General features: G+C 40.6%; 1 protein-coding gene across 1 annotated transcript in view; it reads right to left on the bottom strand.

Annotated features, from left to right (window-relative positions):
* mapk8ip1b (mitogen-activated protein kinase 8 interacting protein 1b) overlaps positions 1 to 21,887 on the bottom strand; it is a gene marked incomplete at both ends in the record, with an annotated part of 49,175 nt that extends 27,288 nt beyond the window's left edge. Inside the window, 2 exons of the mRNA XM_083998335.1 lie at positions 4,436 to 4,547; positions 21,811 to 21,887. Of these exons, the coding sequence (XP_083854461.1) occupies positions 4,436 to 4,547; positions 21,811 to 21,887 (189 nt within the window). The remainder of the gene's footprint in view (positions 1 to 4,435; positions 4,548 to 21,810) is intronic.
* Positions 21,888 to 25,225: the final 3,338 nt, after the last annotated feature.

Raw genomic sequence — 25,225 nt, 5'->3', positions numbered from 1 at the left:
GATCTGTGATGACAACTGATATACTGTAAGAATACCAGTGCATTGGACCAAGCTGATTCATTCACAGTCCATCTATAGGTATGTTTTTATGAATCTTGAATATACAAGACATATCATACAAACATAACCTTACAGAGCCACAGAACTAACCTGTTGTTAGAGCTAATGTGTTAGCATCCCATCCCACGATTGGAGTTGTTTGTGTCCACCTGATAGACATCAGTCCTTTTAGCTCTGGATTGATTTTTTTTAACTGTAGGCTACATGTTCCAATTACTTCAACAACTAGTTAACTAGTGATAAACTGTTTGTTTATCATTTGGTGCAGAGCTCTGAGCCAACAGAAGGTTTATCACCGTCTTTGCACACCTCATTTTAATGTGAATGAATGATAATAGCAGCAATTAAAAATTAACCACTGTGATGTAATTTCTTGTGGCTTCTGTCTTTTCCTCAAGATCCTCCATCTAGAGTGTATTAGAATGTGAGTATTATGGTATTTGCTTCAGCTTAATGTCAAGCAGTTTCAGAGAAGAAAGTATACATGTACATGCTGATCAAGCACAACACCAAAGGTTAAAAACCCCCCAGATACATGACACATGTTACAGACTAGCAAATGAATATGAGGATGTTTCCTGTCGTTCCTTGTCACATCAAAAAGAGCTCATTTTGAGCACATCTGAGGTGACAACCATACATATGCATTATCAAAAAACTATCTATTCTGTAATGACAGGATAAGCCAAGGAAGGTAAGAAATAACATCTAGATTTTTTGGGGGGAATTGAAGATCCAAGCAAAATTTAGGTCAGCATTGTCTCCTGTTGTTTACAGATGCTCGATCAAGTCTCATTTAAAAGTTAACAAGGAAAATCCATTGTCTCACCTTGTACCCTCATTACTTAGCAGGGCATCTCTAACTCTCTCAGTGGTCTCTGTAAGTTCTGCTTTCCCCAGCTGTTAGAGTACCTATGCCTAAAGCAAGCGGGTTACTAGATAATTATGACTCCATTATTTATCTTGCAGGCCGCACACACACCTCTAATCACCTTCATGATATTGAGGATGTTCCCAGAGACCCAGCTAAGAGTTTCCATCATCCACCTGCTGATTCTACATAATCCCAGAGGGGAGTATGACTTCTCTACTGGCTGATGTGCGGTGCTGCCAAGTCAGTGCCTACAGCCTAGTCAATCACTAGAATAGCAGCCTAATTTCTAAAGTAGGTTAACATACCGTAGGGCTGGCAGTGGCAACATGACTTCAATCAATCAATACCATGATTATTTCAAACTTTTACCCTGATGATGACAACGACGACTGATGGATGATAACAAGAGTGAAGTGAAGAGTCTCTCTTTCTTGAGCCATACTGAGCAATGTGATTGGGTTGATGTGTTCACCTTTTGGTCACTATACATTTTACATTCTGTTAGCTGTGACTGGTCAGAGCCCAGTCAGTAGACGAGTGTTTGCGTCACCATTTGGAACAGATCTCCGTTTCTACGCTGGAGTTTTTAAACTAAATTGAAGAAAAACCAAACGATTCTGTTTTTTTTTTATCTTAAAGGCAAACTATGCAAGTGTGGTCGCATTTCAGCTGTTTTGCTGACCCTCCTCCTGGCCATCTGCAATTTGGAACACTGCATCAGAAGCTCTGACCTTCCAAGGTTGGTTTTCGGCCAAGAGACGTTATGTGGAAGGCAGAGAGCCTCCATTCTCCCTCGTAACAAGTTCCAAGTAATTTAATTAACCATCACAATTACTCCAAAGCTATTTAATTAAGGTAAACATGTAGCATAGTTAATTAAAAATCCTGCATAGTTCCTCTTTAAATGTAGAAAAAGTTTCAGAATGAACAATTTACATGAACAAAAACCTACTTGTATGGTTGCAGACTGAGGCACCGTCTTGGTGCTTAGTATTCCTATCACCAGGAAGTGGTGTTTTTATTTTTAATGGGATAGTTGATGAACACACACAATGCGAAAGTATTAATAGAATTAACTGATGTGAGCAACATTAAAGGACAATTCTGGGCAAATCTAGTTAGTTTCCTAATATTTTAGGTCTAAAAGAATGAATCTGAAGATTTTCTTTTTAATGTCTTTTAATGTCTTTTTAATGTTATGCAGTAGTTCTGTCTGTCCCTGTGTTGTCACAGCAGCGTATAATGGGAGCGGATCGATCTTACACTATTTAGGCTGTTTACATCACAGACAACGTCAGATGGCTATTCAAACATACACCGAGAGGTTTGTCTACTTCAAGAAAGCCAACATGTTTGTACACAAAGCTGTAAAGTCTCGTGCAAGTTGACGGCCTGGCACCTCTGGTCTTTAGAATAATTCAATACACTTAAAACGATGATCACTATAATGAAAAAATCATCATAGCATGTATTAAAAGTCTTTTCTACAGGGTTATACTGAATATTTAACTTTTCACTCATCCGGGCAGATCTGAGCTATTGAAGACTTTCATCATTTTAGCTTTGACTGAAAATTAATTAGTTAAAACTTCAACTCCTCTTGTGGCTACTGGTGAAATCCTGGTGTTGTGCTTCTTCCTTACCAATCAACACACCACTAAAGCAGAGTGCATCACCTACTGCTGCTTAATCTTTGTCTTTTACTGCTGATAGTAAAAGACAAAGTAAATACATTTATGAATCCTGTTTTTTTCTGTTAGTGCAGCAATTTCGTTTTATACCTTTTGTCCAAATCTTGTGTACGGTAGCCGATTGTCTGTGTCTCTGTAATTTGTCTGATTTGTTTGAGCACCATTTTGGATTCTGATCTCTCCGAGTCCCCTACAACAGGATGAGTCATCAGTGTCCACACATATACGGATACACACACACACACACACACACCTCCAGCAGAGACTTCACATCCAATAATCTGGGCCATAATTAACTCCCTGGAAGAAGCAAAGAGAGAGAACTTGCTTTTTACCCTAAAAATATTCGCACCACTCCCTAATATCACAGCATTTTTTTTTATCTGTCAGGTCACTAAAAAAATCAAATACGATTCACACAAATCTCTCATCTTCCCCCACAAGTGACACTGAAAAGATCCCCTCTACCGTCCTGTTGCCTTGGTTACGGTAGTGAAGCTGGATGCAGGAGGAGGTGATAATGGTACTGCTGCCGGAGAGATCTGACAGAATGATAAATTTACCTCTGCTTAGTTCTCCCTCTGTACCTCATCATCAAATCTCGCTCTCTCTCTCGTAGTTGCATCTCATACTTGCTCTCATTTATATTCATATTAATGACCTACTCATTTCTATGCCAATAAAACTTGAGAAAACCAGGGTGCTCATGGGAACATGGTGTTTCCGCCGCAAAGTTTTGGAGGGCTCGAACAAACAGTAAACAGCTCAGAGTGGATTATTTAGATATCCAGGATGAAGCAGGGCAATCACATGCAATCAGACTGAAGTTCTTGCTTTTTTTTTTTTTTTTAATACAGAGCGTCTGTTCAGGCCTCTCTGCCTCTGGCCTCTTTCCCCTACTGGCAGGAAGCTGAATGCAGCAGCTGTTCAGGACAAAACGCCACTGAGAGGAGAGTCCAACTCCTCGCTGAGCTCGGGTGTGGACACAGCGTCACCGAAGGATGGCAAAAATTGTTAAAGGGATAGTTCAACATTTTGGCAAATTGGCCCATTGCCATAATCCCTATAGTTTTAGGGGTAGCTTCGTTACCTTTAATTGTCGGTGCAAGCTAATTTTAGAACGGCCGAGCAGAGCCGCGAGCTGTTTAGAGCTACGCTACGGAGGCTATTGGAATTTCCCTCATCAAACTCATCAAATACACAATCCAACAACTCCAAAACGCTCTGGTGGACAAGTTGTGACCTGCACATTCACCACGCTATGAGATAATAATAGAATGTTAAAATCATGATGCATAACAGCAGTTATAAATGTATGAATCCCATGTAGAATGAATAAATGGACATTTTTGTATACCTCCTTTTTTAAAGCCCTAACAGCACATGTGAGTATGCCCTCCACTCTTAAGGATGTGACATATTAGATCTAAGAGTATGAAGTATTATGAAGAATAGCCAAGATGACATCAGTAACACCAGTTGAAAAAGAAAGTAGAGCATGCAGACATTGTACTAGTGTGAAATTAGCCTCTTGCTGAACTCTGAACAACGCTAGTTTGGCGGCCCACAGGTAATTTTATGAAGCTGCCGGATTAAAATGATTTTCTTTGTTACCTTGCAGCTGGGGAAGAAGCAGTGGGAGATGAATCACTAACTCCATAAAAGAACAACTGTTGACTGAATTAATCCTCACAGAGATACATCAGGTTGAGTTACGAGACAGTTTAAAAAGGAGGAAGACTCAGTTTTCTGCTGATAAACTTAGCTCATGTACTCTGGTGAGACTCATCTCCCCGTGCAGGCAGCTTACCTTAATATCTGGCCCATTACAGTTGAGACTCATCCCGCACTCATCTGTGATCTCTGTAATCTCCGACAGGTCGTCATCTTCAAACTCATCCAGGCTGATGTCATGGGTCAACCTGGTTGAAGGGGAGGATTAGGGTTAGAAAGGGAAGAAGGGGGTGAAGAAAAAAAATCAATGTTAATCCTTCAGCACTCATCCGCAGCCAGAGAACATCTAAAAATCTCTTGCTGACCGAATTTATCTGTCCAAAGAGGGAGGGGGGGGGGACTGACCAAAAACCCAAGCCCAGTGACCCACATGAACACGGGTCATGAGCTCTGGTCATAACTGTCAACATGAAACAGCTTGTATAAAAGAGTGCATTTGATATTGTTCATTGGTGTCATTTAAAATAAAGACTGTATTTGACCTTAATAACAGATCACAAACACAGATTCTGTCCAAAAACAGCATCTTAAATCTGCATCAGACAAAAATCTGAGCCATGATTCACTAACAACCTGAGCAAAACAGACATGAAAACACCACTGGAAATAGAAGAACATCAATCTGCTGAGAAAAAGGAAAACACAGAGCTTGAGTGGTACTTGATGAACTAACTTTGTACTTAATTTTCCAAAATATAAGGAAACACCATGCTTAAGAAATGTTGCCAAGCAACATATTTTAAATCCAGGTGCATCTGAAGTAGGCTAGATTTACTTACATTAGGTGTGCTAACGTACAGAATTATTATTTTGCATCTGCGTAAGTCTCTGTAAAATGAGGGGATTTGTCTAATAATATAATAACATACTGTAAGTGATAGAAAAATCATATTCATATCAAATCTTTAAATGCAATTGCACACATTCTGGCATTTCCAAGAAAGTTAAGACTCTCTTGAAGCACAGGAGATGAGAAAATAGCCACCGGCTGCAGGAACCAGTGTCACATTGATGGTCAGTGACTGGTGGGGGGAGGTTGAGACTGTCCTTTTGGCTGCTGGTGAAGCATTAACAGCACGGATAAAGCTACACACCATCACTGATGGGGAGACAGTGTTAGTGGAGTGGAAGGGGAGGGAATCGTCACAGACGGCAGCTGAGGCTGTGAGCTCACTGTGAGCCCTGGGAGCAGACTGAACTAATCCTAACTTGATGACAGAAGCGAAAAGTCTCTTGAGTTATGTTCCCAGAGATACGCAGAGATACAGAGAAACACAGATTAACATATTCATCTGTGCCCTGTTACAGGAACAGAAACAGTCACAAACAACAGTATGAGAAGATATTAAATCTATAATTCAACAGGACAAAAAGCCTCATTGGCTCCCTGCAGAGGCTATAATGTTCATTCAGAATATAATTCATTGAATAAATAAAGAAACACAATGTTGCTTCTTCAGCTCTGCAGTATGGGTTAGCAAGAGGGTTTAGGAATGTACTGATTATAACATATGGCATAATGTGGTTCTTTGTTGCATTATGTTCAGGTTCTTCATCACAGTGGAATAGGAGCTGGGCAGCAATAACTTTCAAATAAAAAAAAATCCATGTGAAAACTCCATCTGAACTAAGCAACAAGTGTGACTGGTTGTGACACAATTTGTAACCAAGACAGCACTGTGGGTGATTTTCAAAGTGACAAAAGAGTAATACAACTTCCTATCAGGACTTTCACAATAAATTCAAAGCAAAAACTGAATGCCGATTGTGGTTTAACTCCAAACATTGCCATATGATATTTTGCCAGATTGCCAGATTGCCAGATTGCCCACTGCTACATACAACTACAAATGACTCTGTGGTAAAAACAAATGCTCATCCTTTGAATCGGTTTGTATCCAAATATCCAAATGAAACATATCTATTTTGCTAAGAAGAGCCTCCTCCATGCAGCAACATAGCACATCACTCCATTGTCATAGGGAAGTGTACTGTCCTGCTGTCTCTAGCAGGATTCAATTAGCTCCCAGTAAACAATGCTTCTGTTTTCCCCCATCTGTAATTATGTCCGCCTCTTATCTCCTTACCCAGCAGCCTCCTGGGCGTAACAGACAGAGACAGAGCAGGAAAATGTTATTAGAGGGAGGAAAGAGAGGATGACAGCGATCACAAGGAGCATGGCAACGAGCTGTCAGGGAGACCTGGTGAACCTGGAGAGCTGCGATCCCCCTGTTGCTGCATGATGCTAATGTCATTTCTGGCTACATCGACAGTACAGCTGTCTCCTCCTGCACAGCTGCGACCGACTTTAGCCGTCACGTGTCGGAGAATGGGCACTGGAGTTAAATAGCCTGGGAAGAAGCATCTGTTTACCTCTATAATGAGGCCCTGAAGGAGGCGGGAGAAAAGAGGCCGATGGATGGAGAGGAAGAGAGAGAGAGAAATGGAGGAAGATGAAGACAGAGTGAATGAATCCAGAAATCTTTTGGTAGAGACTGAGTAATGGATCTCAGATGGGAATAAATGTATGCCTGACAACATGGAGGAGGGGACAGAAGGAGAAAGTGACATTAAGTAATCACCCAATGGAATACAGTTGCCTACCATCATTAGGCAAATCCTCCCTCTGGTGAAACTGCAGTATCAGTAACAGTTTAGCTTTGATTGATTGATTTGATTTTATCTTTCATCCAGGGCTGACTCTCTGAAACGAAATCCAAATGCAAAGTGATGCAACGGTTTACTGGCAAGGTTGAAACATTTCCCTGTGCCCTTGCTACTTTAATTAACTCAAAGCTGACTTTGGAAAGTTGGGATAAGGCTTGTGCTATTTTCTTTTTTGATTAATTCATTTCTCAGTTAATTTCCTAAACAAGACAGACAATGATACTATCCACAGGTTTGGCAGTTTATTCCTCAGTGCCCCTAGTGTTTCACTGTTTGACTCACGTTTAATATAGGCTACATCATTGAGGCAGAGTTTTGCACTAGTTGCACTGGTAGTTTAACTGTTGTTTATTTGGGATCAGTCCCACCTAGTTTTTGTTTACAAACAATACTGTATTCACTCCGTCCTAAGGGCAAATTTGAAGCTGCATTAACAGAAGGTGATGGAAATGAGCCAGGCTAGCTGGTTAGCACGCTAACTTCATTAGATGAAGTCTTATTGGAGACAGTTCTTGTGAGTAAAGGAATGAAGATTAAGGCTGATCTCACAATAATTCTTCTGGACAGATAAGTCCAAATAATAGCTTTTGATAATGCTTGCTATGCAGCAATAGCAAAACTTACAAATAGCTCATTGAGCGCTGCAATGGTTGTGTTGACTACGGTGGCTAACATGTTAGCAAACAATTGCCCACTGACACTGAAATTTGTAGGCTAGCCTATGTGTTTAACAGTGGCTGCTGGTCTTTCAAAGAGGGGAAGCTAATTTTCGGCCTCCGATTTATTCATGACCCCCACTACCACCACCACGACCTATAGCCTACGGTTGAATGAATGTAAGATCTAACAAAACTGTATTCAACTAGAACAAGGAAATGTGAGAATCATGTTAAACCGCAACAAGGAAATGCTATAAATGTGTTTGTGTATTATGTACAATGGGAATAAGCTAGACGAAGCAACAACCAAGAAATGAACTGCAGCTCGTCTCTCGACTTCAATTGCAAAATCCGCAAGGGGACTCAACTCGAAAATGCTCCGCTGCCTGTGTATGTTTCAATAGCTCAGATCAAAAGGTGATTCAGCCTTTAGTCAGATCCTCCAATCACATGCAGAAGTCCAGCCCACTGCTCCATTCACTCCCAGAGACGCTGAGCATCCATAGGAGGGACAACACATTTATCCAATGAAGTCCATGGACAAGAAGAAGATCGTGTCAGTCAACCTGCAGTAGCTGATTCTGAACAAACTCATCTAAAATCTGAACGTGTTCTAATGCATTTTTAGTCAATGAAACTCAACATTTATTTTTTGACATTAAAAGGGGAAGCAGAGCTTCTCTTGCAGTCTTACAGCAATCTCCCCTTGTGTCTTACTATAGCCTACTGTGCACATTATGGTCAAAATAAATTATACACAAAATCAAAATACAACTCAGCAGCAGTAAAACCAAAACAAGAAGCAACAAGCTGATTAATCCTGTAACATACAGAATATAGCTTGGTGCATGATATAATGCTTTAAGCATTGCAATTGGTGTTGTGTCTATGAGTAAAGAGTCAGTATGTCCCATCAAACATGAGCAGCACTGACAACATGTTGCTTAAGGTGTCATCTGAACCTTTTTCTGCTTTACAATAACAAAAACTGTAAGCTTATCACTTCTCTACAAACGTATTTTATCACAGACAGATGCAAGGCACAAAATCAATTTGCTCTCAAGTGTCCCCTTGTTGCATCAGTTACAGGAAGGAGGGGGAGGAGGAGAAGAGAAACTGCAAACAACATGCATGGATCAGAACTATATGTAATGTTACTTTGACTATGAATTAAATGGTGGACTTCCAAGGACAGAAATAGGATGGGAGCTTAGAGGACAGGGTGTCATGACTGTAGATCAATCCTGAGCAAAGTGCAAATTGAGGCAGTGGGCAGTTAGAGGATGGGGCGAGTCATGGGGACAATAATGAAGGAAGGGGAGGGGAGAGAAAATTAAGTGCTGGGAGATAAACCACCTGGACAGGACAGGGTGACCCCTTTGCTGCAGTGCATTGTGGGTAAGGGGGGACGTAGACACAAGAGAAAACCAACAGAGTGTGGAGCACAGAGCAAATTACATTGTCACACATCAAAGCTCAGACATCACAGGGTAACATGGAAGCGCGCACAATGTGGAGCATGCGTCATTATCAAACAGGCCACACAGTCACAGTCACATCAGAGCTGCAGTGAGAAAACCTCCTGTCACTATCTTTTTCTTTTTGTTTAACTGATTGACATAAATGATTAGAGGATTATTCCTTTAGATGATTTTTTTTAAAATTCGAACAAAAGCAGACAAATTTTACTTCTGACAGCATCATTATCTGTCATCAAGTGGCAAATTCAGGCAGCACACACCACTGTCAGTGTTTAAGGGCCATCCAGCCAGTTGTCGCTTCCAACATTAAATTGTCAAGAGTGTAAACATGGTTCCCAAATGTCCTCACATCAGGGACACTTCTGGTGAGCTTTTTTCCTGTTGCATCCATTAGAGTTTGAAACCCATGACCTGTGCAGTCACACTGTATAATTATGTCATTAGAGAGAATGTCTAATGTCACCCCTGGAAACCCCTCAAGGACCCATGGGGGTCGCTTGACCCCACTTTGAGTATCAATGCTTTTCGAAATTTGTCGGCAGGGCGAGCTATAACAGTTTTCAGATATGTAAATCTATTAAAGCTATGGATGAATCCCTAGTGAACTTACAGCTGCAACAATTAGGCCACAACAGCACTGATAATCAGTGAATCCTTTTCTTAATATTCAAGATATGTTTTGAAGAATTCCACTGTTTCTAGTTTTGTAAATGAATATTTGTTGTTATTTTCCCCCATTATTCTAATGCTAAACTGAAGATCCTGGAAGATGTCACTTGACATTTAACAGACCAAACCTTGAATCAAGCCAAAGTGACAGTAATCAGCCGACTAATCCATAATGAAAATAATCTTTGGAGAGCAGCATAGCTCACTGGAGGAGAACACCTGATCAGCACTTTCTGGTGGTAGAGAGATGCTTTGGTGGATCACACCTGTGTTCAGGAGTGTCCACACCACCGCTCAGAGTCTCAGGGAAACAAACAGCCTCAGGTATGGCACCGTCCAAAGTGTGAAGATAACCTTCACACTCACTTCTACAATGAGCTTTAATACATTTTCCCTCTCCTAGTTACACAGTAAAGATAAAGACAGGAAATGTGGAAATGAAGAGAAGGGGGTGACATTAAACAAAGCTTCACTGCAGGCACTCTGACCCAAATCTCTCACACTTTTGAATAAACCTATAATCAAAGCACATTCATATGCAGAAAAAATAAATCTTAAAGAAACACTGACAACAATAACCAAGAAAATGTCAAACCCTAAATACCCTCATTAGTATTCTCTGGGTTTGTTTTCCCATAACATCTCCCTCACACACTCACAACCCCCCTAGTGATCGATGCAGGCTGACGCAGCAGACTGGCTCAGCTGTCCAGGTCAGAGATGCCCATGATACAGCTACTGTGTCATCATCACTGAAAGTGAGATGCAGCAAATCACTGACTGTAGTAACAACAGGCTGACACCAACATCATCACTGTGACACTGTGTCTCCACAGCACCCTGAGGACCGTCCTGGAACCTGAAGGGAATTGTTTAGGGCCATATCAATACTCTGATGTTCAGGGTTGGACTCTGGAAGTTATGGATAGTGGAAAAGATGGCAAGAATTGTGAAATCTGTCTGCAACAAAATGCATTGATACTATATTTTATGCTATTACTATATACTATTATTTTGCTCTGCTAAATAGAGTAAACAGGCAAATGGTTGGCTGGATGTGGATGCCAAGGAAAAAGTGCAATGACGTAGTATAAAGAGCAACTAAGTCCATGTCAGGAGGAGGTTATGGTGGATGGATGGGTCAAAAAAAAACAACAACAAAAAAAAAAACATAGTAACATGACAAGAGAGTGATGTTCCATTCCCATACCAGCAGTTGTTGCTGTTTCTACTCAACAAATGCCATGGGTGCCATTTCAGGAGACACTCCTATAGGTCAGATTAGAAGGCTGGAAAAAAATTAGGGATGGCCAAACTGATCAGGTGAGTTTCAATTAAATATGTAATTGGTAGATTGGGATTTGTGCTTCTATAGTCACAAATCACCTTCAGACTGATGACCTGTGGTTAATGCTCTGGTGTCTGTGGCTGAGAGAGGCAGTGTGTGTGCTGTGCAGTGTAGTTCCACCTCCCACCTTGCTATGTGCGTCCAAGCCAGACAGGCGGGCCGTCAAAACAAAACATCACGTTGGTACTTTTACAGAGTGTGTGAGATGAATATAACGCACGCTGCCTATACAACGCATGTCAAAATGCAATCGATATCGGTCGTGGATCGGCTGATCTCTATCATCTCAAGACTATCTCTCCACTCTGTTACATATTCCATATGCACGGGATATGACCCCAACATATGGAATATGTAACGGAGTGGAGAGATAGTCTCTTCAGTCAGAACCAAGGTTACAAATAACCATACAATCTCACTTGTAGTTGACCTGATCACATCTGGGCGTTGTCAGCGCTGACTTTAACAAAATCTTAAACATGTATCAGCAAAACAGAACCATGAACAGGTTCTTCTTGCCTCAGCGGATAAAACATCAAACAAGCCACATATGATGACAGGACAGATGCTCCGTGTTACTGTCGTCAGCTGCTGTTGCACAGGAAATACACAGTGGCTTCAAGGTGTCCTGTTTTCTCTCTGTTAAAAACACGAATACCTCTGATACTGCAGCTTATAGCTCTCTAAAGGTTTTGGCAAAGGTTTACACTCTATGCATGTGTGTAAATTACGCAAAAAATCACAGCTCAATCTGACTGAAGGCTCTGCAGATGCACATTAAGAAATACTGTGGCTCTGTGAGAGACACCAGCTGGAAATCTAAGTCAACTGGGAACACCACCAACATCCGGTGAAATATCAGTTCATTTCCACGGGATGTCAGAGTCTCGTTAGTTAATTTTACGTCTAATGTGCCTAAAGCCACTAGTTCATCCCTCCAGGGGCTGTTTTAATATTTCATGTTCTATTCACAGATTTTGATCCCATTCTCAGGATGTATGATCCTTCTACCACTGTTCCAGTATTAATGCCAGTTAATGTGCTTTTTTTTTTTTATAGGGCTCTGTGATCAGCTAATGACGTTAGCCCCTACTTCCTGTATAAAATGGGGGTAGAATCTTCTTCCAAAATCCAGATCCAGTCTAGATTCAAGAAAATGATAACCAAAAAAAAAGTCCTGGTTTCAAAAACATTACGTGACATTGTGTCCACAGTAAAAAAAAAAAAAAAAAAAAAAAAGATATCAAAGGGCGACAGCACTGCAGGATCGATGTTTCAGTTTGTTCCACTAAGGATTTGGGATAAACAGCTACGTTATTCCGACAGTGGGAGGGTGACAGGGCAGCGCACTGGAGTGTTTGTGCCTCTTCAGTCTGCCACTCTGCTTGTGTTAATGAAGGACAGCATGACCTCGCGCTCAGGCCATGATGGGCCCGGCCAGCTCATTAGTCTTTATCTGGAACCAGCTATGACCCTGATACCCACAGCACTGTATGTGAGTACAGCTTCATTTGCAAATACCAACTGCGTGTTTTGCTCACAAATAGAAGCTGAGGTCAAAGATTACATATCTACATGTCACAGATTGTTTTAACAGGAAAATAGTTTATCCTGGGAAGTGGTCACCCTGCAGATTCAAGGCATATTTTTTGTAGTTTACTGTGGTAAAGATTTATGGCGTGGTGATGATAAACAACAATTAATCCAGTTATGGAAACTGTGGAGAAAATGCAAAGACGCTGCTAATTATAGAGCAAGAATCACCTCTAGTAAAAAAAACAACGAGGACAAAAAATACAAAAATGCGAAACTGAATCTGACCTCCATCCAAACATATATATTATCTATCAATGGCAATGTTTGCTAATGCATCAGCAGGAGCAGGACAACCATGTACCATAGGACTAGCATCTATGTTGTGCTGTTATGACTCAATCCCCTCAATCTCCATGCATGTCAAGCCCAGCCTTTAGTCGTCCCAGCGGATGCCGGTATACCCTCTCCTGGGTGATTTTGCCCCATCTCTCCCTATAATAATTCACACGTTTATGCTCCTGCTGAGAGATTACAAGGCTACACGCTGTCTGTCATTCATCAGCTTTGCCCTCCTGCAAGGACAGGAGCAGGACAAGGATCAAGATGAGGACCGTCCCATCCGATTCACAGCCAGATTTTTTAAAAGAGAGTGAGAGAGAGAGAAAAAAAACTCCCTCTATCATCCACTGTATGAAAACAAACTCCAAAATCCATACAGTGCGTATAAACATACACAAACCGACATAAAGTGGTCCTATTTTTTGTCAACATAAACCTGCAACCTCTGCTGCACGCTCTACTTCTCCTCTATAAGACACAAACATACACACAGCCATATGCATTCACTCCTCTTCAAGGACATGCCTGTCCTGAGCTTGGAGACGCGAGCAGACGACATATAGCGAAGGAAAACGGCATGTTAGCTGTTACACTCCCACAAGGTCACACACAGCCGTGTTGCTGCATGCCAGTAAAAGAAGAGGAAAATGAGAGAGATGCCCTACCATTTCTCCCACTGGTCCTCCATCCAACCCTCTTCTCCTTCCCCTCCCGAGTCCATACTGTAAGTGAGGAGGGCATCCACAGCCGAGAGGAGAGGATAGGAAGAGGAGGAGGAGGAGGAGGAGGAGGAGGAGGAAGAGAAGGAGCAAGGGGGTTAGAAAGTGAAGGATGGAGGGAGGGAGGGAGGGAGAGAGGGAGGAGGAGCAAGCAGGAAGAGAGCCGAAGGAGGGAGGAGGGGTGCAGCTCGTCGGGGTCGATGAGAGAGGCGTCCGATTCAGAGCTGCTGTTGCTGCTGCTGCTGCTGCTGTTACCGCTCATCCGGAGGGAAGAGAGATAGAGGGGGGGAATTATTTAAAGCAGAGGAGCTGAAGCTGCCAGAGAGAGGAGTATAGTGTTATATAATCTACTCCTTTCTCTCTCTCTTTCTCCCTCCGTCTGATGTTTACTCTGTCCTATGTGCATCAGATTTACTATACGCCTACTGAAGGGAACTGCTGGTGTTAGCAGAACATCCAACGCCACGGCAAGCCCCAAGCAGGAGAAACATCAGAACAAGAGGACACTCCTTTCTCTCTCTCTGCAAAACATCAGTGTGCTCAATTATTCATGAGGCCCATTGATCTTCATTTTCCCTTCTCATATTCTCCCTCCATTCATCCTCTTAAAGGAAAATTCCAGTTAACTGCAACATATTTTTGCAATCTTTGCTCCATTCTCTATAAGTTAAGAGAGTGTTACGTTTCTGAAGGTCTAGCAAGACAAGAAGCATGGCAGTGAATAAAACAAAACCCAATGACAAGAAAGTTTGTTTATAAGACAACAAATTATCCTGATTATTATGTTATAACTCTGGCCTAAACAGGTGTAAAAGCTGATGTTCATATTGTAATAAATGAGAGGGGTACTTCCTGTGTTTGTCTTTGCATGATCAGAAAGATGGTTAAGCTTTCCTCCCAAAATCAACATGTGTGTTGAATGGTGCACACTCCAACACGTGTGCAGTGAATTGTTCCATCCATTAACCACGCTGACTTTAAAAACATCCTCCTTTACCTCATTGGCTGAAGTGCACTGTGTAGTAGGCAGTAACACATGTGTATAAGAGCATAGTGCTAATTTAAACCCCCAAAAGGTTTCATGATTTCATAGATAAACATGATGCAAGTTCACAGTTAGCAGCAGTTCACCTCTGCTAATGTAGCTGGGGGAGATGATACGCTAACGACATGAACACAGCCACTGGGATTTAAACAGAGTATTAAAGCTGCACTAATTAAGATTTGTATGCATAAAAAAAGAAAGGTTGAAAGACTACAGTATGTGTTGTAGAAATAGTCATTGGAGTCAACTCGACCTCCTTGCGAGTCTCCGATCGTATGAAACTCCTGAATGGCACATATCACCTAACTGACCACTGCAATAATAACCCTATATACTTGTCTTTAGAGCAACCTCTGGGAATTAATCCATTGCATGAACTCAATCATAAAGGCAAAGGCTCCTTCTAAGACACTGCATTCAACGATCTCCATTTACTCTGACAAAAGAGGTAAAAGGCTAAATGCTCATGTCAACTGTGTGTACATAATTTGCCCTACATAAAGTAAATGATTTAGCATTAGTATTTATGGTACAAAATAATAATTAGTCACACTTCTGTATAATGTCCTGTAGTATCTACACCAAGATCTCCTTCAACACTGAAGCTTTGCTCCTCACTTGGAAGCCACTGTGGAAAAAGAATCTAGCAAATGAGTAAATGTAAATGTAAACTCATCAGAACGGCACAATGGAGCGTTTCAGCATCTTTTCAGTATATCTTTGGATTTTCAAGCCTGAAACTGCACTCTCATTAACCTTGTTTCCAGAAGCAGCAGCAGCAGCAGTTTTGAGCAAACAAGCTCTGATAATCCCACTATGTGCTGCCCTCCAACCTCCACCATATGGAAGACACACTAAGTTGGTAACTAGCTGGTACAGAGTGAATCATTTACTGTAGCAGCTTAAGGGGGCAGATACGTCCTCAGCAGGTGGAGAAGATCAAACCAGTACTAAAAACAACAACAACAACAACAAAAAAACAAGAAAAGGATACTGGACTTTCATTCATTAGGCGCAATAAAAAAAATGTGTGCATGTACCATTAACTGCTTCTGGGTAAGCTAGATCATCTTCATACCATGCTGATTTATTACATGCCATCATCTTGCTAAATTCTTCTGACCCCTACTGACCAGTACTTACAAATGAGAGAAGGAACATTTCTTCTTCAGCTTTACAGAAGCATCCGTTTCAATTTAACGCAGGTGGACAGGTAATAATAGAAGTTGTACCAAACTTCAGCTGTTTATGTATGAAGGTCAGAGATACCAAGTCCTTGTTTTTCTGCTCTCTGAACCAGCAGCATGCAGCCATATGGACATACAGCACAGCATGGCCTTGGCAACTGGCCAGAACCTATGGAGCCCACACACACACACACACACACACACACACACACACACACACACACACACACACACACACACACACACACACACACACACACACACACACACACACACACACACACACACACACACACACACACACACACACACACACACACACACACACAGGCCCATGAGAGAGGCTGCACACACGTGACATCACAATGTAGAAGAATGAAAATACTATAAATCAAGGAACAGGTAAGAAGAAAAATAAAATAGAACACAAGTACAGAATTGTTTTACACCTTAGGAGAAATATGAAATATTCATGTTTCATTCAGTTTCAGTGGTCTTTGTGTTGTAGTGTGTACTGTACAGCTCATCAGAAGCCACAAATTAACCCTTATCGGCCACGAGCATCAGGGCAATATGCTTCATCTCATGGGACCTTAAACTTCATTCTAAAAGTTGTGGAACCATTATTTGAAAGATATTTGTTTCTCTGTAAATCATGTCTGTTGATTATTGAAATACCTTCAACATTCAAATCAAATAAACAAGTGAAGAACCATGTTTATATCTTTGTGTCCAACTCCTGCTGAAAAGCACACTCGTCTTGATGAAGTTAGCATAATGTACATTTCCACCTCACTGACTGCATAGCAACATGTCCATGTCCAGTCAGTGGTCATCACATCGCTGCTCTGAACAGAAACATATGGTCACACTCATTGATTCATTCCAGCTGTTTCCTATACCATCTACTATCTACTTCTACTGTTTCTGCGATTGGCATTTACCAACTGTGAACACAACACATCCTGCACAGATGTCTCATATTAAAAGCCTAGCATTATTCCTACTGTCAGGCTTACCGGCTTTTAGCTGTATTGCTCTTTGACCTGCGTTGAAGGTTATAAAGCTTAGATGCTATTTCCTCAAATACAATATGTCCAACAATGACTGGACATATCTGACTCAGCTATTGACATAATTGCAACACTAGTGAACTCTGCCATGAGCGTGGTCAGGTTCACTTCGAGACTGTGGAACCATTAGTGTCTAAGTCTTTATGTAAATATGTGAATATTTTATTTATTGTTGACACCTGTCTATCTCTTTTGTATTTTTTTCCCTTCTTGTCTGCTGTCTTAAGTTTTTTTTTATATATATATAGGCATAAAATAAGTATAATTTTTTTTCCTGTCATTAAATGTGAGAATAATTCAAATTTCATTTTACAGCATCCTTAATATAACAAATCTTTTCTATTAAAAATACTCATCATCCTTGGTTCCCCACTTGCTGTGCTTTCTACTGTCTGAGAAGAAAGCGATAACCCCCCCCCCATCTGCACATCAATGCTCACTTGTGTGTTGGGTTAAGCCAGTGCAAAGCCATGTATGGAAAAATTGGAATTTCTAATCATTATAATTCAGCCATGATCCATTTCTGCCGATATTATTGTGTTTTACACAGCCTCTCAGAGTAAGGGAGAGCTCGTTGTGTCGGCAGAGGGAGGTGCCATCAGGTGGAACGTGCCTTGTCAGCACAGTTGAGTGACAGTGGTATATTATCAGCATGGGGGGGTGGGGGCAACCAGAGCAATTACTGTCCTCTCTGCTGTCAGCTTCTTCTGTGGGTGATATTCAAATCAGCTCAATTCTCTTCCTTTCTCTTCCTCCTCTCTCTCTCTGTGAGGATGAGAGTCGGCTGAGAAACTACACACTAATCCTGTTGAAAAACCCTGAAATCATTTTTTTTCTTTCAAAAAAAAACATCAAAGTCAATGGATGCAGTAGATCAGAGAAACTGACACTTCAAAATCTCCTTAACCCCCCAGCCCCCACCCCCTCTCTCTTTCACATCCCTTACACATCCCACACCCTGTGAATCCATCTGCCTGAGCAGATCTTGTCAGCAGCAGAGTCACGGCAGTTTGGAAGCTGCAGTGCTAAGATAAAAGAGAAAAAAGAGGGTTCTCTGTGCTTTAGTGCTGATTATTCAGTAATCTGTACATTTTAAAACATGTGCTTATTGCGCCTGCTTTATTTCCTTCCATTTATTTTCCAAACATAATCATAAATCATGGTAAACAGAGCTCAGGACTGACTGTAGAGCCAATCAAATTGGTTAGGAAAAGTTTGTGGTTTTGGTTAAAGGTCCCATTTTGTATAAAAGTATAATTCCATGCATTTTTTGGCTGATAAAGCGAGTCTAAATTCTATATTAATACTGTGCGAGTATCAAAGCCTCAGTCCACAGAGAAATGCATACAACCTACCTGTGTTTGGGATCTGAGCCTACAATCTGTCAGGACTTCTTTGTGAAGTCACAACAAAGCAGCCACCGCTCTATTACCTGGACCCGCTATGCAGTCAGATGGTGAGCTATGGAGCAATCAGGTCACAACAATAACATCACCTTATTGAGTTATTCATTTGTTTATTTGTATTAATTTAGGGCATCAGATATACTTCTCATTTAAAAGATAAATGTGCATGGGTACGAGAGGGATTAACCCCTGGTTTGATCTTGCCAATACCATCATGAGCTCATTCATAAGGTCCCATTTTCTCCCAGAATGCACTTCAGAATGGCTAAACATAGTATCTAAACATCAGTACACACACAGCCACAGACATAAACGCAATGCTAATCTGAAAGAATCTGCTGTTACGCCCTCTTGTGCCACAAACGATCAATGCAATGTGGGAGCATTTAAAGGTACAGTTCACCTACTGTAAATATGTTGCATGAAATATACAATCAGCTTCCATGTGTCCAGCTCAGCTCCCGTGAGCTTACAAGCAAATAAACTACCATTTGTACAAAGAAGCATGCAGCAGGTCAGTCCTGAATCATAATAATAGTCTGACCCCTAATTCTGAACAACTGCCGACATCTTGAATTCAAAATTATAAATTGTATAATTGTGTATTGTGAGTATTTCTGTTTATTTTATATTTGTCATGAGCTGATAAGAAATCTGTCAGTCTCTTCTTTTTAGAGCTGTGCACTGAATGTTTGCTGGCACTGCAATATGAAGCTACTATATTACAGTTTTCAACATTGTTTCTTATGCAGACAAAACTATGTCACTGAAATATTAACTTCGGTTTTGTTTTGTTTTGTTGCATAAAATATAAAATGTGTAAATAAAAAAAGCTCTCATCCACTCTATCCACACTACGCTGAAACATGCTGAGCGTAAAATGAAAAAAAGAATTTGACAACTCTCAGTCATGAAAATTTTAGACGGCACAAAATTAGGTCACATTTAAAATGCTGCAGAGACGGAGGACTGGATCTAGATATGACGGCGAGCTGCTCTTACTCAGTGAATATCTCCACACAAAGGGCTTCGCAGGCGGCGGCAGATCAGCTGTCTGTGCTGTAGCAGCAGCAGGTTGGAGAGAGACGGAGGATTTGACCACAGGCAGAGAGGGTGACAGAGAAAAACATGACGACATATGGCTGCTCTGGGATTCCGCCAAACCCGAGGTTATGGATTATCTGGCTTCCTTTCGCTAGCCCACTACCACTCTGAACTGAAATATCAATACAAAGTCTGCAGTCTCATGACTGAGTTATTATAAATTATTATTTTCTGAAGTGTCCCTCTATGCCCTGATAAAAAAAAATAAAAAAAATCTCAGATGTTTTTGATTCTGCAACATTGTCCTTTTTTCTGCCATGTCATCTTTCTGCCTAAACTCTTATTTTGAAGGCACTAACTGCAGTGTTTTGTTTGTTAATTGATATAAATCGATAAAGGTTTTGGGCAAAGATTTGACATTAACATTAATGATTGATGATTAAATGTAAATAGTTCTACAGCTTTTTGTTTTGTGTCTTAAGTTTCGGTGATGATACAACACTTTACATTTGGATCAAATATGCATCTTTACTTCATCTTGCTATTTCAACTATTCCCCAACCCCCCTCCAACACAAACACACAAACACTAACACACACACACACACACAGGCGGTTTCAGTTTTGTGCTTGTGGGGCATGTTTTTCAAAGTTTATTTATATATTTTTCTGTCAGTTAAATCAAACACTGGCGCAGCGACTCTGATGCCACTGTAATGAAAATCAGAAGAAAGATGGTTGTGGATCCGCCTGTTTGCAGCTCAGCCAGTGATAAAGGAAAAGAGTGAGCCTGAGGGTGTGTGTGTGTGTGTGTGTGTTACTGTCTCACTTGGGAACATTGATCACAGGGCTCCATCCCCTCAGTAATGCCACTGCAGCCATCCTCAGGCACCATTATAAGGGTCTCTCAGTGTATGTGTATGTGTATGTGTATGTGTTTGTGTTTGTGTATGTGTGTGTGTGGCCTATATTCCTGAGGTCTGTGAGCCAGGATCTGCTGTGCTTGTGGGGTCTGACAGCTTGGTAGTGACCAAAATGCTGGCACAGGTTTGAATGGCTGTTCGAGGGTTAAGACTTGGCTTCAAGGTTCAGTTTAGAATTAGGTTTATGTTGTAGTTAGGGATTCAGTGGTCGTTGGTTGAGGGGAATAGAAATGCATTATCTAAATGATTGGTCCCTACTAATGTTGTAAGACAAGGATAAGTGTGTGTGTAGATAAAAGCATGATAATTTGATTTGAACTGCTGAATTATCTGACCGATCTGACAAACTCTACATTATCTATGCTACGAAATTCAATTATGTTATTACGTGGCTGATTACTGATTAATTCTACACAATAATATTCTCATCTCAAGGTCCCTAAGTGATTCTTTTTCCTGTCTGAATGGCCCAAGAAAGAGAGATGGGTTCAATAGTTGATATTACTGAATAAATTATCCTAAACTGAGAATAAATTAATTTTGAGGCCACAATATGTGCAACCACTAAATTATACACCACATGTATTTATCATATGCAGTTTCTATTTTATAACAGGCCCACTGTAAAACAACAGCTTCGGGTATCTCTTTGTTTCTTTTGTTTACCATTTTACCAATCTCCAGGTTTAAATATAAGAATATTATAAGAAAGATTTCTGCTCAACTTCAAGAGTTGATCCAACACTGATGTAAACTCACTAATGAGTCCTGGAGAGATAATAAGTGAATGGAGATTAATCTACTGTAAAGTACAATAACAACCACAGTGAGATCACAGCAGGTTGCTGACTGCAACAGTATCACAACAATAAAAACAGAACAGGCTGTTTGTGAAGGATAAGCAGCTCTTGGTGGAGGGAAACTCTCCCATCATGGTGCTGAACAGACAAAACAGCCAACCATAATAAAACTCATCAACTTGAAGCTAGAACTCATACAGCTGCTCCACAGGAGGCTATACGTGCATTTTTGGTAGAGAGCAGATTATCAAAAAAAAAAAAAAAAAAGTATGCGACACATTCAAACATGGTTCTGGAAGATGCAGCTCGCCTCGGTCCTCCGGCAGCAGACACACCCAAACACCAAACATGCCACTCAACAACACATCGCGACTTGTATCCGCAACGCTGAGCGGAGCCAAACGCAGCTGCAGCGGCTGCACGCCACCCGCCAACATGAGCGCCTTCAGCTGCAGAGGAGCGGAGAGGCTCACCGCTCCTTCACACCAGCCTCCAGCCCAGCACAGCTCGGACCCCCGCCCCCTCCCCTGGCTCCCTTCGCCGGAGGTCTTCTTACCTGACGCTGGCCGGAGACTTCACCTGGATGTTACGGCCAGGAGGCGGGCTGGCTTTCCTCTTCTCTCTATCCGCCATGCCTCCAGGTTGTCATTCCTCCATTGGCTCCGCTGCAGCCGCCCGGCAGAGACACCTGAGAAGTCCGCCGATGCTGCGATAGTGTGCTGCCTTTGAGGACTGTGGGAAAAATGGAAACTAAATTGTTCTGTGCAGAAATGACTGTATGAAATTAGTTGGACAACTTGGAAAATGTATTTTCTTTTTTATTTCATTTTATTTATTTATTACCCATGTACAGGGTCGCTTACTGATTGATCTAGCCTAATAGTTATGTTTTTTTTTGTTTTTTGTTTTTTACACAATGTTTTCTACTGAAGAATAACATAGCCTCAGGGCCGTTGCTAGGAATTCTTGGCCCCCTGAAAGAATACTAATGTGGGCCCTTAACCCCTGACTTTTCCACTTTTTTTTCTTAGACTACGTATGTATTATAATTTTTTATTTAGCCTACTTTGTTTTGATGCTAATGCAGCATTACTATGAGTATTAGTCAGGGTCTTATGCAGAATAAATCAGTCATACAAAGATTAGACTACTGGGGTTTTTTATGGGCCCTACTGGGCGCTGGGCCCCTAGAATTATCATCACCTTTCTCCCCTATACAACGGCCCTGCATAGCCTTAATCTAAATAAATGTATATAGTGGCAGACACTGTGTTTGTTTTTGTTCTTATCATGATTTGAAGCTATAAGAAGGTATATTATATCTAACCCAATTCTAATTGTTTGCTTTGGCTCACTATTACCTACTGTTTTATTGGAGACGTTTACAGTAGGCTATAGCAGAATCAAGTCTTTTGTTGCTCTGGATAAAAGTGTTTGCCTTAAGTATTTTTATGATGTTAAATAACCTTTTATGCACTGTCTATAATTATATGTTTTGTATAAGAGCTTAGATCTTCACAGAATCTCTAATATTTATAATCATAAAAATACTCAGACCCAAGGAATATCCCACACAGTTAAAAATTAATAAGTTATAGGAGTTAGTCTATCCTGCACAGCATGAGGTTAAATGGTACCAAACTGAATTAAATGTTACCAACATATTTATTTTAAAAAAACTGCATTACACAGAAACATTCTTTGAAGTCTAGTGCAACATTTCATATTGATCCCCACACCTCTTAATGCAATTAATTAAACATTCACAATAAATTCTACTGAACAGTACCATGGGCTGAATCTCCCAAGAGCTGTGCGAATTTAACTATGCAAATCAAGATTTTATTTACTTTACCATGCACTTTCTGATCGGGAAACATGGCCAGGCTATCTTTGTAAGCCCCTGAATGTGCCACGTAGCCATCCCCTATCTATTTCAGCTGAATCAAGAGTTTTGTTTGATATCAAATGCAGTATGTCACTGTCTAATTCATTTTAGGAAACTTAGTCAGTGACAATTGGGATTTTCCTTTTCTCAGTTAGGTTATGGGAAAATATTCCCACCTCATGGGCATGCTGTGAAAGCTTCAATGTTGGATTTGTTTAAAACCTCAACAGAGCGCCAGTATTTTTAACATCACTTTATCTTAACAGTTTCTGAACTAGCTTTTAGAAATGTTAGAACTGACAAGAATAATGGCAAAGACAAATATGAGTCAAACTAAAAAGAAAGAAAAAAGATCCTCTGTTGTTTTTCCTACCAGTGATGCTTTATTTCAGATTGAGTTATCTGGTCTGGTCTGTTGCATTTTGCATATTAGCACTGACTGCTTGTTGATAGTGACAAATGATGATTTCAATTTCTGTTTAAGACGAAATACTGAATTGCTCCTAATAAAATGTCAGACCTGTGAAAACTCACTATTACTTCTCTAGAAGTTGGCGTTTACAAGGAGACCTTGAAGGCAGCAGGAGCTCCCAAAGCACAGTGGAGAGGGTTGGCAACTAACTGAAAAACACGGGCTGGGAAAGAAAAAAAAACAGAGATGTGTAGTTGCTGGATGGATATCAGCAGTCACTATCAGACTGGACTTATCAGACACATCTGTCCCTGTAAATTGATCAGATAGATAGATAGATAGATAGATAGATAGATAGATAGATAGATAGATAGATAGATAGATAGATAGATAGATAGATAGATAGATATACTTTATTGATCCCAATCTGGGAAATTACAGTGCAGCAGCAGCATTACACAGACACACATTGACGATAACAACATATAGTATAAGAATATAAAGAATGAAAAGAAAATGTGCAATGTGTGTAACTGTGTGTAGAAAAATAAGGTGCGTAGAGACTGTAAGTTATGACCAGAGTTTTTCAGCTGTTATTATACAGTGTGATGGCATGATGTATCTGTCCCTTCGACAGCGGAGCTGAAGCAGCCTGTAGCCTGTGTGTAGCTGCTCTGAATGGAGCAGGTGTGATTCTCTTGCAGATCTACAGTGGCAGTGACCTGACCGTGGTTTATGAATCTATCAAAGCTCTTACATCTGTCCTCACACACTCACACAACACTCACACTGGAGAGACAGTTTGGTGTTATGTTCGTAAACAAGGACAGTGAACATTACAGAGTTATGTCAGAGAGGAACCAGCAGAGGGCGATAGATACTTTACAAAGAAACACATTGATGATGTTCAGTAATGCAGAACATCTGGGAGTAATGTTGACACTGATATTGTAAGCCATTGATCTTCACCTCTTCCAACTTTTCACCTTTTTTTTTTATTTTATTTAAGTTTTGGATGCCATGCATTTTTTCTGCAGCTAAGGCCAATCAACACTGCTGAGAGTGTGAGAGCCCTAATTAAATTCTCACTTATAATTCATAATTTCTGTCACTGTCAATATATATTGTCTTCACCAGTAAATAAACCAATGCCAGCTCTGAATGACACTTTGTTGAGCCGATAATGAACTGAATGTAAAAGTAAAAGAGTGACTTTTCAGGATGTTGTGAATTCTTGATGGCTGTTATCGTAGCACATTTTATGATTCATTAAATACAAGCACCATCCTCTGTAACATATAAAACGTGTGTGGTTTCATCAGCGATTAAAGGTGAACACTCGAAGTCAGACATCTTCATAATATGATGTTTATGGATATATCTTGTGAAAAATAAGATGTGCCAGATTCCAGACTACAGCTTCGGTTTCATAGTGTCAGTGGAAAGGAGGAAAAACTGTGATTCTTGTTAATTCAGCACATCTGGTTGCCAGTTCCCTTTTAATGAGAAACACTAAACGGCTATTTTTGCTCCCTGTTATTGATTACCATAATTAGTTTTGTGTCCACGCAGCAGATTCATGGTCAAAAAATTAATGTGTCCCCATGATTATGCCTGATATTTTAAACATTAATATGCATGCATCAAAACAACATTACACTAGTTATCTTT

The sequence above is a fragment of the Trachurus trachurus genome (assembly GCF_905171665.1).
Source record: "Trachurus trachurus genome assembly, chromosome: 3".
NCBI classification, from domain to species: domain Eukaryota; kingdom Metazoa; phylum Chordata; class Actinopteri; order Carangiformes; family Carangidae; genus Trachurus; species Trachurus trachurus.
The sequence above is the reverse complement of the archived record's forward strand: the minus strand, read 5'-3'. Positions and strand labels throughout refer to the sequence as shown.